Here is a 12,566-nt window from a genome sequence, read left to right on the forward strand (position 1 = left end):
TGGATGTATGCTGCTGATTCTGTTTTTATAAGTAAACTTGTTAGTGTTGGTGAAGGGAGCAACGATTCAGAGGTGTATCTTTGACAGATGAATGCCGTGAGGATCAAAAGAAGAAATGACTTGTCCAAATTATAAAACATCATAGATGACTTTGCTTTCCTGGTCTTAGAAAAGATACCCTATTCTTGGAGTAAAGTACAGATTGAGGTGTTTAGGCACCACGGTTTATCAGGGACAGGGTGAAGCCCATTAACCCAAATAAAACTTGACTTCTCTAAGCTGCCTTTCAGCCTAAAATAAGAGCTTTTTAAAATATATGCAACTAGCTGGGTGTGCTGGCACAGGCCTGTAATCCTGGCACTCAGGAGGCTGAGGCAAGAGGATCTTTGCAAGTTCCAAGGCAGCCTGGCTACAAAGGGAGCTCAAGGCCATCTTGAACTGCATAGTGAGACCCTGTCTTGAAAGAAAGAAAGAAAGAAAGAAAGAAAGAAAGAAAGAAAGAAAGAAAGAAAAGAAAGCGGAGTTATGCAACTTATTTATCTTCCTGATCAAGGGAATATCCCTCACTTATTTGTGAAATGTCTTGTATTACTGATAAAGTCGGGGTCAGATTCATTCCTGAAGGTCTAGTTAACTTATCCAAATCCCAGGTAGTAAAGTGCAGGACCCCAGGCCAATCCTGTAGATTCCTTTCCTACACCATCTGCTTCTAGAAACACCTTATCAGTGTTTCTCACAACATCAGCAGTAAGAGGACAAGGTCCATCATATTTGATTTGGACCCAGAACCCTTTAGTTACCTGGAAGTAAATTAGAGTTCTCATCAAAGGGCAAAAGAAACCAAAAGATGCAGTTAACGTGAACTTTCATTACAAATCTGTGTAGGCATAGGAGACAAGACTTGTAATTTAAAAAAAAATAAAAAAGCACTTCTAGGAAAACAAGTGCTCCTTTGTCTGATAAACAAAATTTATTGTATTTCTGCTATAAGAAAAAAAACACAGTATGCTTCAGTGAGGGGGTAAAAGGAAAAAAACCTCTTGCTATGTGTCTTTTCTATCTATACAGTTCAACTATATCCATATTTAAGAAAGTGAATATGGAAACACAACAAAAACACAACAATCTTTTTATTTATGTAAATCAGATCAACACTGGACAATAAACCAATTTCTACCCAATACCATAACAGCTTGTCTATAAAGAACAGAAAAATTCAGATAGGATTCTACCTAGGGTCAAGCGGTTTTATTTTTAACCACCCATTCACAGAGGTATAGATTCACAGATAAATAATCCCAAACTACTTGCTCGCCATATTTACACATTCCCTTTAAATTAAGCATAAATAAATATATACAAACTTAACATGGATAGCCTACAGAGCTCTTCTCATGAAGAGACAATAGACTGATATTTCTCCATTGTGTGGCAAAAGCAATGTTAGTGAATTAGAGATCAACCCAAAAGAGGAGTAGATTTTGGAATTTTAAGAAGGATGGAGTTCATTCCATTAAAAAAAAAAACTAATTTCAATATTTCTCTTTTTATGTCAATGATTTAATATACATCATCAAAGGAGGGAGAACACTTTTGGGCTGTTGAGGCAACATCAGATGGTTTAGGGTTATCGTTTCCTTTCCACATAACATATTGCAAGGACAGGATGTCAGATGCGATGACGAATTTTCTATGAACACTCTAACTAGGAATGCGTTGTACTGGAGCGACACTGTGTACATAAATTCAGAGTTTCAGGTTTTCCATTGGACCAAAGTTTTCATAGGATATGAAATAATTACTTGAGAAAAAGAGTGGTTTCCTTGGCCAAAGAAAACAAAAGTCAAGTCTTTGAAAGCCTCTGCCATTCTTTAGGTGGGGGTGGAGAAAGCTAAGGATGTGAGGCCAGGAAAAAGGAAAGAAACCGCCAGATAATTCGGAAGAGGGAAGAAAGTTACTTCCCACGTGGAGAGGGGAGAAGTGAAAGATCCCTTCCAGACAGAAAGCTCACCCAGGACATCCTATGGCCTTTCCCTTGAGATCTTCTCTGTAGCTGTACACAGAACTGGATAGCCAGTGGCCTGGAGAGGATTGGAACCGCCAGAAGAACTTGCAGAGTGGCAAAGGCGCGTGTAGCGCTGGCAGGGTTAGACTCCTTCCTTCTATCCTGAGACCCTATTTGGCTTGGGACCAGGCCTTTGGGAGGAGGCAGCCGGCGGGGTTAAAACGTCTGGCAGGGTGGGGCAAGAGCGAGCGCAACTCACCTGTTTGGTTTGAAAACAAAGCTCAAAGGGTCTTGCCTTAAACATTTTCCTTGACTTAAAAGGCAACTCTTGTGTTAATCCTACTGTTTATTGATTTATAAGCCCAAGGAAACCAAACCTTTTAATAACTCAATTATCAGATAAACGTAGTGGTCCTAGCAGACGGAAAGCAGGAGGGTGGGGAATCCCACTCGGAGGAGTAAAGGAGGAAGGGGAGGGCAGAGGGCCACTGTGCGCAGCTGGCTGCAAGGTGAGGAGGCGCACACCGGCTGGGACTAGATTACCGCCAGGAGGAGGACGGGGCAAGAAGGGAGTCTGCATGGCCAGCTAGGACCACTCTTATCCATCTCCCTCCAAGGAGCACGAGCTTGGAGACAATTTCCATCCTGACCGAGAGGACAAGGGGAAAGTTTCTGATTCCTTGGGCATTTCTAGGCCACTCTTCCCGTGGGAGCAGGCGCTCGGAGTGACCGAGGGGAGCAAAGGGCGAGCACAGCCCTCGGACCCCTCCCGCCTGCAGCCCTCGGGGCGCCGCCCCTTTACCTACTGGAGCACGGGGCTTTCTCGGTTGACCTTAGCCTTTAGGGTGAGACCGAGAGCGCGAAGGGCCCATGCGACCGGCGGCCCCTGCAGTGGCTGATTCTATGTCCTCAACATGACTGGGCGCGAGTGGCCCACAGCTCTCAGGACCTGCACAGTAAGAGCAAGGCGCGTCCATCGCGTCTCTCGCAGGTCACACGCGTGGGACGCGTTGCCCTGCAAGGAAAGGAGACGATGGTTTTCAGTGTGGTTCTTCCTGGCCCTCTGTAATCCGAACTCATCTAACGCAAGCGTCCAGGCTCTCGGACCAGGTGTGGGCTTCTCAACTGGGCAGAGACAAGGGCTACACTATCCATGTCTTGATCCCGGCCTTTGCACTCTTCTGAACACGTCTAGGGCTGTGCCCTGCACACCCACAGGCCTGAGGAGCTAAAGGTAGAAGAGGAGCTTTATTTGGGCCCTGTAGTCACCTGAAACCGGATCTCTAACAACCACTCCCCTCCTCCCCGCCCCCAGCAGAGCTCTCAGCAGGTTCCTAAAACCCAACCCTCCCCTTCACCCCAGGGCAGAATGGGGGAGGTGCAAAAATGAGAGACCAGGCGATGTAAATTGGTCCTGTCCATAAATTCTGCAGAACAACTGAATAGTCAGCAAGGTATGTTGCAGAGATCTTGCATATTTTTTTTAAAGAGGTGCTTACCTGCACTAAATTTAGAGACCTGTCTCACCAGCGCTACCTCAGGGGATTTCTCACTGCTCTTGGGAACCTTTGACAACGGAATCCAGATTTTATTTCATGATAACACTAAGATGGAGCCCCAGAAAGGATCTGGGCTACCAGAAGTGAGAAATATTAGATGCACAAAACTTTATCCACTGGGAATAATCACAATGGTAAAATTCAAAGCTGAACTACATTTTTTGCCTTTGACTATGCGTTATTTTATCATTATACGCCAAAACAAGTGCACATCTGGGCAGGGAAAGTGGCTCGTTCATAAAGCATCTTGCAATAAAGCAGTTGTAGAAGCATCAGTTTGTGTCACCCTTTTCCCCACCTCACTAGAAAAGCTGCCCCCTATTAAAACAGCAATCAACAAAGAGCCTGGGGAAATTGAATCTATTTTAAGTGAGAACAATACTGTTAGAATATGGGGTTCCAAGAACTCCTACTCTTTTCCCCTAAAATTCACTTTTCATGGCCCTATCCCCACTGGGATTCTGACGTTAACGATGTTAGCAAGTAGACTCAAAGCTGCTTCCATCACATTGGCCACTTTCTCTATTATTCCCTTTGAGCTTCTTTAAAGAAGTGCACCTGCAGAATTCTGACACACAAGCTTTGATTTTAAAAGGATTGGATTTTTTTTTTTCTCAGTACCTTATAGATTGTGTAGAAAGCCCAAGTCCTCTTTGAAGAAGCTCATAAACCATGCGGGCAGAGCTTTGGAAAACAGAAGAGAATGAAATAGTACATACCCCTCCAAAGGGACTACATACTAATCAACATATTCATACTGTGTTTCGTTTTGGTTTGGTTTGGTTTTTACTATAGTTCTTAAAACCGGTGGATGACACAAATTTTGTAACAAATGCAAGATTCTCTGTATGCAGATGCTGGCAAGGCTGATAACTAATAACATTTCGGAAAAGAATGGATGATGAGTCTGAATCAGGTTACTGGTCCGGATTTTCCGCAGCCAAAGGAGCCTTTGCCCAGCCAATGGCACCCAAAACTGTGCCCCCACCCAGCAGACCCTCCCTACTTTGCAAACCGCCAAGGAAATAGGCACGGTGAGTTAGAAACATAGGCTGGGCTGGGGAACCAAAGGGACTAAAACCAAGCCAAAGGGCTAATCATACTCATTTGCATCCCGGAGATTCCCAGAACAGTATCAGGAAGGAGGGGAACCATAGAAAAGGATAATGAAGAGTGGGGACTGCGACAGTTTCCTAAAAAAATGTTAAAAATTAAAAGTTCGTGTGTCTCAGTCAACCAGCTTTCAAAGCACTGACAACGTTTCTCCGATTTTCTTCCAATAAGTTAGCGTTTTCTCATGTTTAGTCTTATGTTTGTTTTCCAAAGGGGGAAATCATAGTTTTCTTTTATTATCAGTATTACTAAGCTCGAAAGAACCGAAGTGGAAAATCCGGAAGGTGGTCTCCAAGTGTATCTTGAAATAGACACAGAGAACCGATATTGTTGCTCCGCTGTATGCCTCAGGACTTTTTTTAAAAAAGTTATTTAACTTTCTTTTTTAAAATTGTGATTGTATGTGTATTCTACCTAATATAATTCTTCCAAAGCCAATCCAATATTTTAAAGCTAAAATTATTTTTTTGTTTATTTTCCTTTTGTATTTAAAACATTTTCCTTCTTTTTTAAACTTTTTTTTTTTTTTTTTTTCATTTCCTGTGTTTCTCCTCCTTGTCGCCAGTTTTACTACCTGGGCCTTCCCCAGACGTGTGCCTGTTAGTGGTGGTGTTGTTCAAGAACATCTTGTCCATGCCTTTGAGCGCCTCGGTGAGATAGTTCTGCAGGGCCGTGAGCGCCGCGCAAATGGCTGGGGCGCCAAAGCCGTGCGTGATGAGGCTGAAGTGCGTGAGGCAGCTCTGGATCCCCGGCTCCAGGATGGGACTGGGCCGGCTGTTCCCGATGGGTGTCCGGTCCTGAGCCAGCAGATCCGTAAATTCTTTACAAAGTTGCCTGCGATGGTGTGGGGAAGAACAGAAAATCACTGTGCATCGTTGTCATTGGCATTAGTAAGGAGACTCTGAAACAAGCCCAGAGGCGCCCGGTTGCTGCAGAGGGCGGCTAATGTAGGCGATTCCGCTCTGTTTCCTTGCCTTTCCTAGCTCACTCCCTTGCAGAGCAGCTGGGACTGGAAGGAAAGTGGGGGTGGGGTAGAAGGTGCCCCTTCCAATCCCAAACTCTGCCTTTTTATTTTTTTTTAATTTTTTTCTTTCAGTCTTTCCATTGCAAGACCACATAGGTTCTGCTCTGGGAAATTCACTAGGCTTTCGCTTTTGATTTCAAATATTCTACAATTGTGAGCACCTACCTGGCATTCCTTTGAGTCCTTTTCCCCTCCTCTGTGCTGCCTCTCCTGCTTCTTGGTGATCAGACACAAAAAGCCCTGAAAGATTTAGGCCCTGGGCCACAAGCCTGTCCCTGGCACTGAAGCAGATTGCTGGAGCCTTGCATGGCCCAAGGCAAGAAACTGTTTATTCTAGGACAGAATGCTGATTCCATTCAAAGCAAAAACCTGTTTACCTGCAGTATGTGGAAAGAGAAAGATTTTCTTCTTTCTTAAGAAAAAAAAATTGCTCCACTCTCTATTTTGCAAACATGGACTAATAAAAATCTGAAAAGATTCTCATATAGTTTAACTAAAATCTAAAGGTAAACTTTTAAGACACTAGGGAGACCAGATTTTTATTTGTTGAAGGTTTTAATTTCTGCAAGGCCCCTACAATTTAGAGAGATCCAGCCTAAGAAATCCTGTGTGCCTAACTCTGGATTGAGCTTATTTGACAAATTTTTAATATAAGAAATGAATGGAGGGCTTTAACCCTGCCTGTCAAATGGTTCAGTTCTGCTGGCACCCCAAAGGCCACAGCATCTCACGGATTGCCAGACTTCTGTCTGCTTGCTTCCACCTGGCCTGGGCATCTGAAGATTCTAAAAGAAGCAAATCCAGGGCAGTGCAGCTCTTGAGTAGACACCCATGAAACAGCCTAAGAGACTTGGCAACACTTGGTCTGGCCAACAGGTAAGCAGGGCTGGTTACAGTGCTTGAAGGACTCTGGGGTGCCCTTTCCCCAGGTGGGCCTGCTTTGGCCAGGGTAAACAAATGAGGAATGCCTCTTCCCTTACCCCTAGCAGCAGCAGTAGGATTGTTGCTTGTAAGACTGGTGGGTGGGTAGAGAACATTAACTCTCTTTCTCCTGTTTCCTGTCTCCATTCAAAATGTTCCATATAACTAGGAAGAAGCAAGCAGCTGTTCTGACCTCAGTGGGACAGTTCTTCATCAGGAGCCACCTCAGAATCACCAATGAGGGCTCAGAGATACACTCCCAAACCCTGACCCCCATCAATTTCAATTCAGAGGGTTAGGGGAGAGGTCTGTGCATAAAGGTCTTAAGAAAGCTCCCTAGATGACTCTGCTACTCCCAAATTGCAAAGTACTGGCTTAAGAAAAGCAAGACTCAGGTAGTCAGGAGCATCCTTAGGGAACTACAGAGGCTTTTGCAGAATCCTATTATCTGACTTACACACTTTGGTTTTATTTTTATTTTCCCCTAAAGTATCCTTCCTCCTTTATAAGGCACAACAGGTCTCCCAATCCCAGACACCAAGGCAGCGGGTCAGAGAGCAAGCTACTGACAAAGATCTGTTGTATTACTAGTGGTACATCAGAGGGAAGCCATAAAAATGGGTAGGTGCCAGGTTTTGATCACTGGGAAAGATGGTTAAACTCTTTCCTTAAGTTTGTACTCATTACCAAAGTGCCAAAAAGGAAATTCTGTAGTGAGAAGAACAAATGCTTAGAGTCAAACATTTTAAATCTTCAAAGCCCAAACCAGAGTCTGTAAGCAATTAAAGTTCTGGGACATTAATATTTTTTGACCCTGCGGAAAGGGGCAATCAAATTCCAATCACGTCTCAAAAACATCTGGACAAATTTGAGCAAATGATTTTTCAGCCTTCCATATATTTCTTTAAATTACGCTGTCAAACGAACAAACCGCGTCCTGGAGCACTAAATAAATGAGAGCCCCTGTTTAGGCCCAGCCCGCAAGAGAAACGTGCGGGTGCACGCCGTGCCGCCCACTGCAGGCCTGAGCCGGCCATAAAACACCAACAATATGACACCCAAGCCAAAGACAGGAGTAAATCAAATAAATAGAAAACCCACTGTAAAAGTTCAAATGAGCTCTAGACCTAAATTTAGCCAGAGATTTACTATTTTCCCCTCTGGAGTTGCAGTAAATTTTATGAGTCTATGGAAGATGACAAACAGCAACGTTGGAAACTGACTAATTAGAGCTGTGGGTAAAGATGGGTGCAGGTGGGTGACACATAGACACCTGGGCAAGCACACCTGACTGTATAGAGATGGTAGGGAGACAGATGTGAAACCCAGGCAGTAATACACACCTTCCAGGCTGGTCCTTTTCTGAGGACCAGCTTGTCAAAGGTCTGCCCAACTTCCCTGGGATTGTAGAAAAGAGCTATAAAAAGTCTTCATTCAGTTTAATAAAGCCAGAGGTGGCAAAGGAGGACAGATAGGCATATAGCCCATGGATTCTGCATCCTGGAGGAAATCTGGGTGGCTTCCTAGTCCTGGCTACACTGGCTGCACGCTACTAGCAAACCACAAAAAGGAACATCTCTCTTTCTCACAGAGGATTCTGCACTGCTTCAATCCACCCATCTTCCACCTTCTCTCCAGTGGGTGGCCCAGCAGGATGGGAACCAGGGATAGAGACCTAGGACTTGAGATACTCACTTGGTTGCCAGCAACATATTCTTTCGAGAGTGCAGGTCACTAGGATCCGTGTGCTGCCGATTCAAATACTCAGAGACAGCTTTAGCTGGAAACTCTGTTTCACAAATATACCCAAAATCTCGAGCTAGGTGGACAGCTTCTCCTGAAAAGAAAGCAGCAAAGAATTAGCACCCAGCTCCTGAACATCTCAGGGCAGCAGTCATACTGGAGCAACTCTGTCAGGATTTCCAGCAGAACCAAGTGTTGGGGGCAAAGGCAAACATGAGACACATACTAACAATAAAGAAGATTATGAATCTTTAATTAAAGTCATGAGGCAAACTTTACTCCTGCTGTTCTTTCCAGCCTCTCCTTGAGCCAAGTCCTACCTAGGCAATCCCAGGAATAGCTAGCTATGAAGTTTTCTACAATGGGAAAGGTGGGACAAATAGATTCCAGAACCTACTTACAACTGAACCTAGACATTTGGCAACCCAGATACCATCTTCTTTTTAAAGCATGGGTTAAAGCTGCTTTAAATAAAATCTAAAAGTCACTACTTTCTCTCTATAATTGTATTAGGAAAAATCTCCTATTAATAACTAACACATATAAGCAAATCCATTTAACTAATGTCCACAGATATTTATAAATATGTAAATTGTGTATGGAATGAACATTTCTATTCAGCAATGAGAACCGTTCCTGTCACCTTTCCTATTAGCTAGCTTTCAAGTCTCTGTCATCATCCTCCTACTTGAAGAGTTTCTATTGCACAAAGACGCAGGTTCCGAAAAATGGGCATGGAAGGTATTCCAGAGCCCCTTTCAAATAAAGCATTATTACCTGTTAAAGCACAGCCTTAGAGGTTTTAGGAAAGATAGCAAACATGAAAAAGAGATATGTTGAATTATCCCATAGCTACATTATTTTTCAGGAGCATGACTTACTTTTAATCATCATTATCATAATACCAACAAAAGACTTCAGGCATGGTGTTAAAAGGATTCATAAAGCTGAAAATGCCCACCAAATAATGGAATTTCATTGGGATTCCTAGCGTCCTCTTTTCTCCACCAGAATCCCCTGTCTTGGGCTAAGATTACCTTGACTGTTTTTCAAAATGAAGATTGTGACATTAGCAATTCCCTGAAGGGCAAAATGTGAAACCCCCAGGCTCAAAATCGACTGCTAATAAGCGTGATCTGGAAATTTGGTGGCTACTGCCTCTAGAGAGTAAGTTTGGGCCAAACAACTTTGCCTTTAAAATGGTAAAGTGCAAACAAAGTATCTAACTGTGGTGACACGGTTGCTGGTTAAATATCCCGAAAAACCCTCCTCCAAAAACCAATTCCCTACAGGAGTGTCATAATGTCATATCTACTTAAAAGAAGAAGAAGAGGAGGAAGAAGGAAGAGGAGGAGGGAAAAAGCAGAACTGACAAAGTAGACTCTAGAGAAAAAATCTTTATCTTTCTCCATCAGGACCATCTGGCAGTACTTTCTGTTTCCCATTCCACAAATTCCACTACAGATATTCTTGTACCCGAGTATGCCGATGATCTTATTTATGACATGAAATAAATATCATTCCCTAGCCCAAAGCTATAAGCAAATTAGGTGATTGTTACAATTATGACCATTTAATCTGCAAATGATGAACCTACATTGAGGGTCATACTTAACTCCCCTTCATGTTTTCTGATCACTTCTTCCCAATTTTCTCTTATGCTTTGCTGGCCTTACTAAATTGTCAATAATTCAGAAAGTCCCAGGTAATCAGCAACAGATAAGGCTGTGGGAGTGACACGAGTTTTAAAATGGTCATTACAGACCACGAATGCAACATGTTTTATAGTAAGAACAACTCAGAGGTAATCCCTAGGAAGGAAGGGAAACAGATGATTGCTGACACACTCTTTTTTCAAGAGTTCATACAGTGGGTTTTTCCAATGCTCTGTGGCAACATAGGTGATCTTTGCCTCATCTGGAGACTTCACTTGCTCATGTTTCAGAGTCTTGAAGACCTTATATTGTGAGTCCCGTGGCCTCTCTGCAACCACTGGCTCCCTCTAAGTAAAAAGAACTTCGAATTTCTCTCAAGCAGTCGCTTGACATCAACTCATAAGGAAGGGCACAAAAACTGCAATGATTTCCAGTTAATCGTGAAACATGGAAAATGTCAGCCTCCAGCCAACAGTTAAGCTCAGCCACACATCTTGCTTACCTTCCACCAAGGAGGTGAGTAACGTGACGTTCGCTGCCTTGCGCCTGCCCGCGGGTAAATTCAAACCGATTTTTTCTAGCCTTTCTCGCAAGGATCTCCCCCCATTTTTCGATTTGGCTCTGAAATCGCAAGAATTAACATTCTGATTAACCTCAGAGTATTCCTGAAACAAAGTTTAGACTTAGCAATCTAAAGCCCAGTGGAGCTTGAAGAGGTTTTAACTTGAGGTTAGCACTTTTCCCCCTTCATTTTGGTTATTTGCTGATAGTTTGCTGAGGTTTGCTTAATTTCTGCAATACAGCACATTAAAAAATTGAACTTTCTTTTTTTATCTTGTGAGAAAAAAATGATAGCAGATGGGAATAATTAAGATGTAGCGTGTGAGTCCTGAAAAGGTAAAAATCACACGAGCATTTGTGTGTATGTGTGTGTGCGCTCTCTCTCTCTCTCTCTCTCTCTCTCTCTCTCTCTCTCTCTCTCTCTCTCTCTCTCTCTCTCTCTCTGGCACGTGCACGCACTCCTAGGTTGTCAAGGAGCCGATGAAGAGAACAGAAACCCAGCACAAACAACTCTGCTGGAAAGGAGGGCCCTTCTTTGGTTCAGAAAGGAAGAGGCACTTCAGAAAAACAGGTAGATCTTAACGGGGAAAGGTCAAGAGTTGCTATGTATAATGCAGTTGTTTTGGGAGAAGAGGAAAGAGTAAGATATGTAACTAATGACAATCATCATCATATCAGTAAGACTAACAAGACCGTGAGTGGCTATATGATAAGCACTTTCTACTAGGGCTATCTTATTTAATCACTTAACAAAGTTCACACACAGGTGCTCAGGGAGTGACTGGGGATTTCTCCACTTTCAAGTGCAAATAACTGGTTTGAAAGCTGAGACTTAATAGGGCAAAACAAGTGATTTTATAATAAAAAGGTTCCTAGGTCACACCCACTTCCATAATATCTCCCAAGGCTCTCCTTGCACGTGCTATAAGGAAATACTGTAACCTCTCATGCTGTTCTCAGGCTGTCACTTTTAGGAAAGAAAGGGACTTTCAGCCTCTAACTTTATTTTGCTTTTGTTAGGTTTGTTTGGTTTTTTGGATCTAGGGATTGAACCAGAACCTTTGCCCAGCCATACCTTTGTTATTTTTACTTTCTTTCTTTCTTTCTTTATTTTGGTCTTTTTTCCTTTTTATCGGTACCGGGGATCGAACTCACGACTGCCTGCTTGCATTTGCAAGGCAGGCACTTATGCCGCTGAGCTAAATCCCCAGCCCCCAGCCTCTAAAATGGATTAACTTGGATAGTTTTTCCTCCGAGTCACTTTCATATCAGTGACAGTACTAAAGGATTCTGATGTTGGCAGGGACTTTGGGGAGAATTTAAATCTTTTTTTTTTTTTTTTTTTTTTTTTTTGGACTGGGGATCCAATTTACGACCTTGTGATTACCAGGCAAGTAGTGAGCCACTGAATTAAATCTCCAGCCTGAGAATTTAAATCTTAAAAAAGCCACCTCTTCCTCCATTTCCATGAGGAAGAGTCAGTGTATAGGCTTGACTTTTGGGAAACACTTAAGTGACTCCAACTAATAATTTTATTTCTTCACTGGTGTAATTGTTATTAGTGGCTGTGTCATCGAAGGGTTATGGAAATCCAGAAAAGTTTTCTTTTCTGGAGCACAGTGCAGCACTGGGTCCTCACACCAATTTAGCCATCACCACTTGTATTTTTAAATATACAGTAAACTAAAGAAACATCAGAGATTACAGGAAAGGCATGTAAGGAGTTGCTCTGTGGAACTTGTTTTAGACGACTGTGTGAGTGTGTGTGTGTGTGTGTGTGTGTGTGTAGGTTCAAGGTTGCACCCTTAGAAGTCTCTGCATATTGGAGGGAGCCGGTACCAGGTAGAAAACAGCAAAGTTAAAGGTTCCTAGGGCCGAACGCCTGCATCGCGTCAGGAGACACGGTCAGGGCTGCGTGGCTCTCAGTAGCTCTGCACAAGCTCTCCGCGCTTCCCGTTGCTAGGCAACTGCATGGAGCTTTGCGA

The 12,566-nt window shown here is 43.2% G+C and overlaps 1 protein-coding gene across 2 annotated transcripts in view; it reads right to left on the reverse strand.

Annotated features, from left to right (window-relative positions):
• Positions 1-1,112: 1,112 nt before the first annotated feature.
• The window catches only part of Tfap2b (transcription factor AP-2 beta), a 28,290-nt gene continuing 16,836 nt past the window's right edge, over positions 1,113-12,566 (reverse strand). Inside the window, exons 5-9 of one of the 2 annotated variants that reach the window (XM_063233117.1) lie at positions 10,523-10,641; positions 8,318-8,459; positions 5,252-5,511; positions 4,186-4,248; positions 1,113-3,020 (exon numbers count right to left, since the gene is read on the reverse strand). In XM_063233117.1, coding sequence (XP_063089187.1) covers positions 4,187-4,248; positions 5,252-5,511; positions 8,318-8,459; positions 10,523-10,641 — 583 coding nt within the window. In that variant the 3' untranslated portion in view covers positions 1,113-3,020; position 4,186. Of the gene's footprint in view, positions 4,249-5,251; positions 5,512-8,317; positions 8,460-10,522; positions 10,642-12,566 lie in introns of both variants that reach the window. The other variant, XM_063233118.1, reaches the window with a different exon arrangement.

This window comes from Cavia porcellus, unplaced genomic scaffold (genome assembly GCF_034190915.1).
Source record: "Cavia porcellus strain 051 isolate PalLab524CR breed Dunkin Hartley unplaced genomic scaffold, mCavPor4.1 scaffold_22, whole genome shotgun sequence".
In the NCBI taxonomy this organism is placed as follows: domain Eukaryota; kingdom Metazoa; phylum Chordata; class Mammalia; order Rodentia; family Caviidae; genus Cavia; species Cavia porcellus.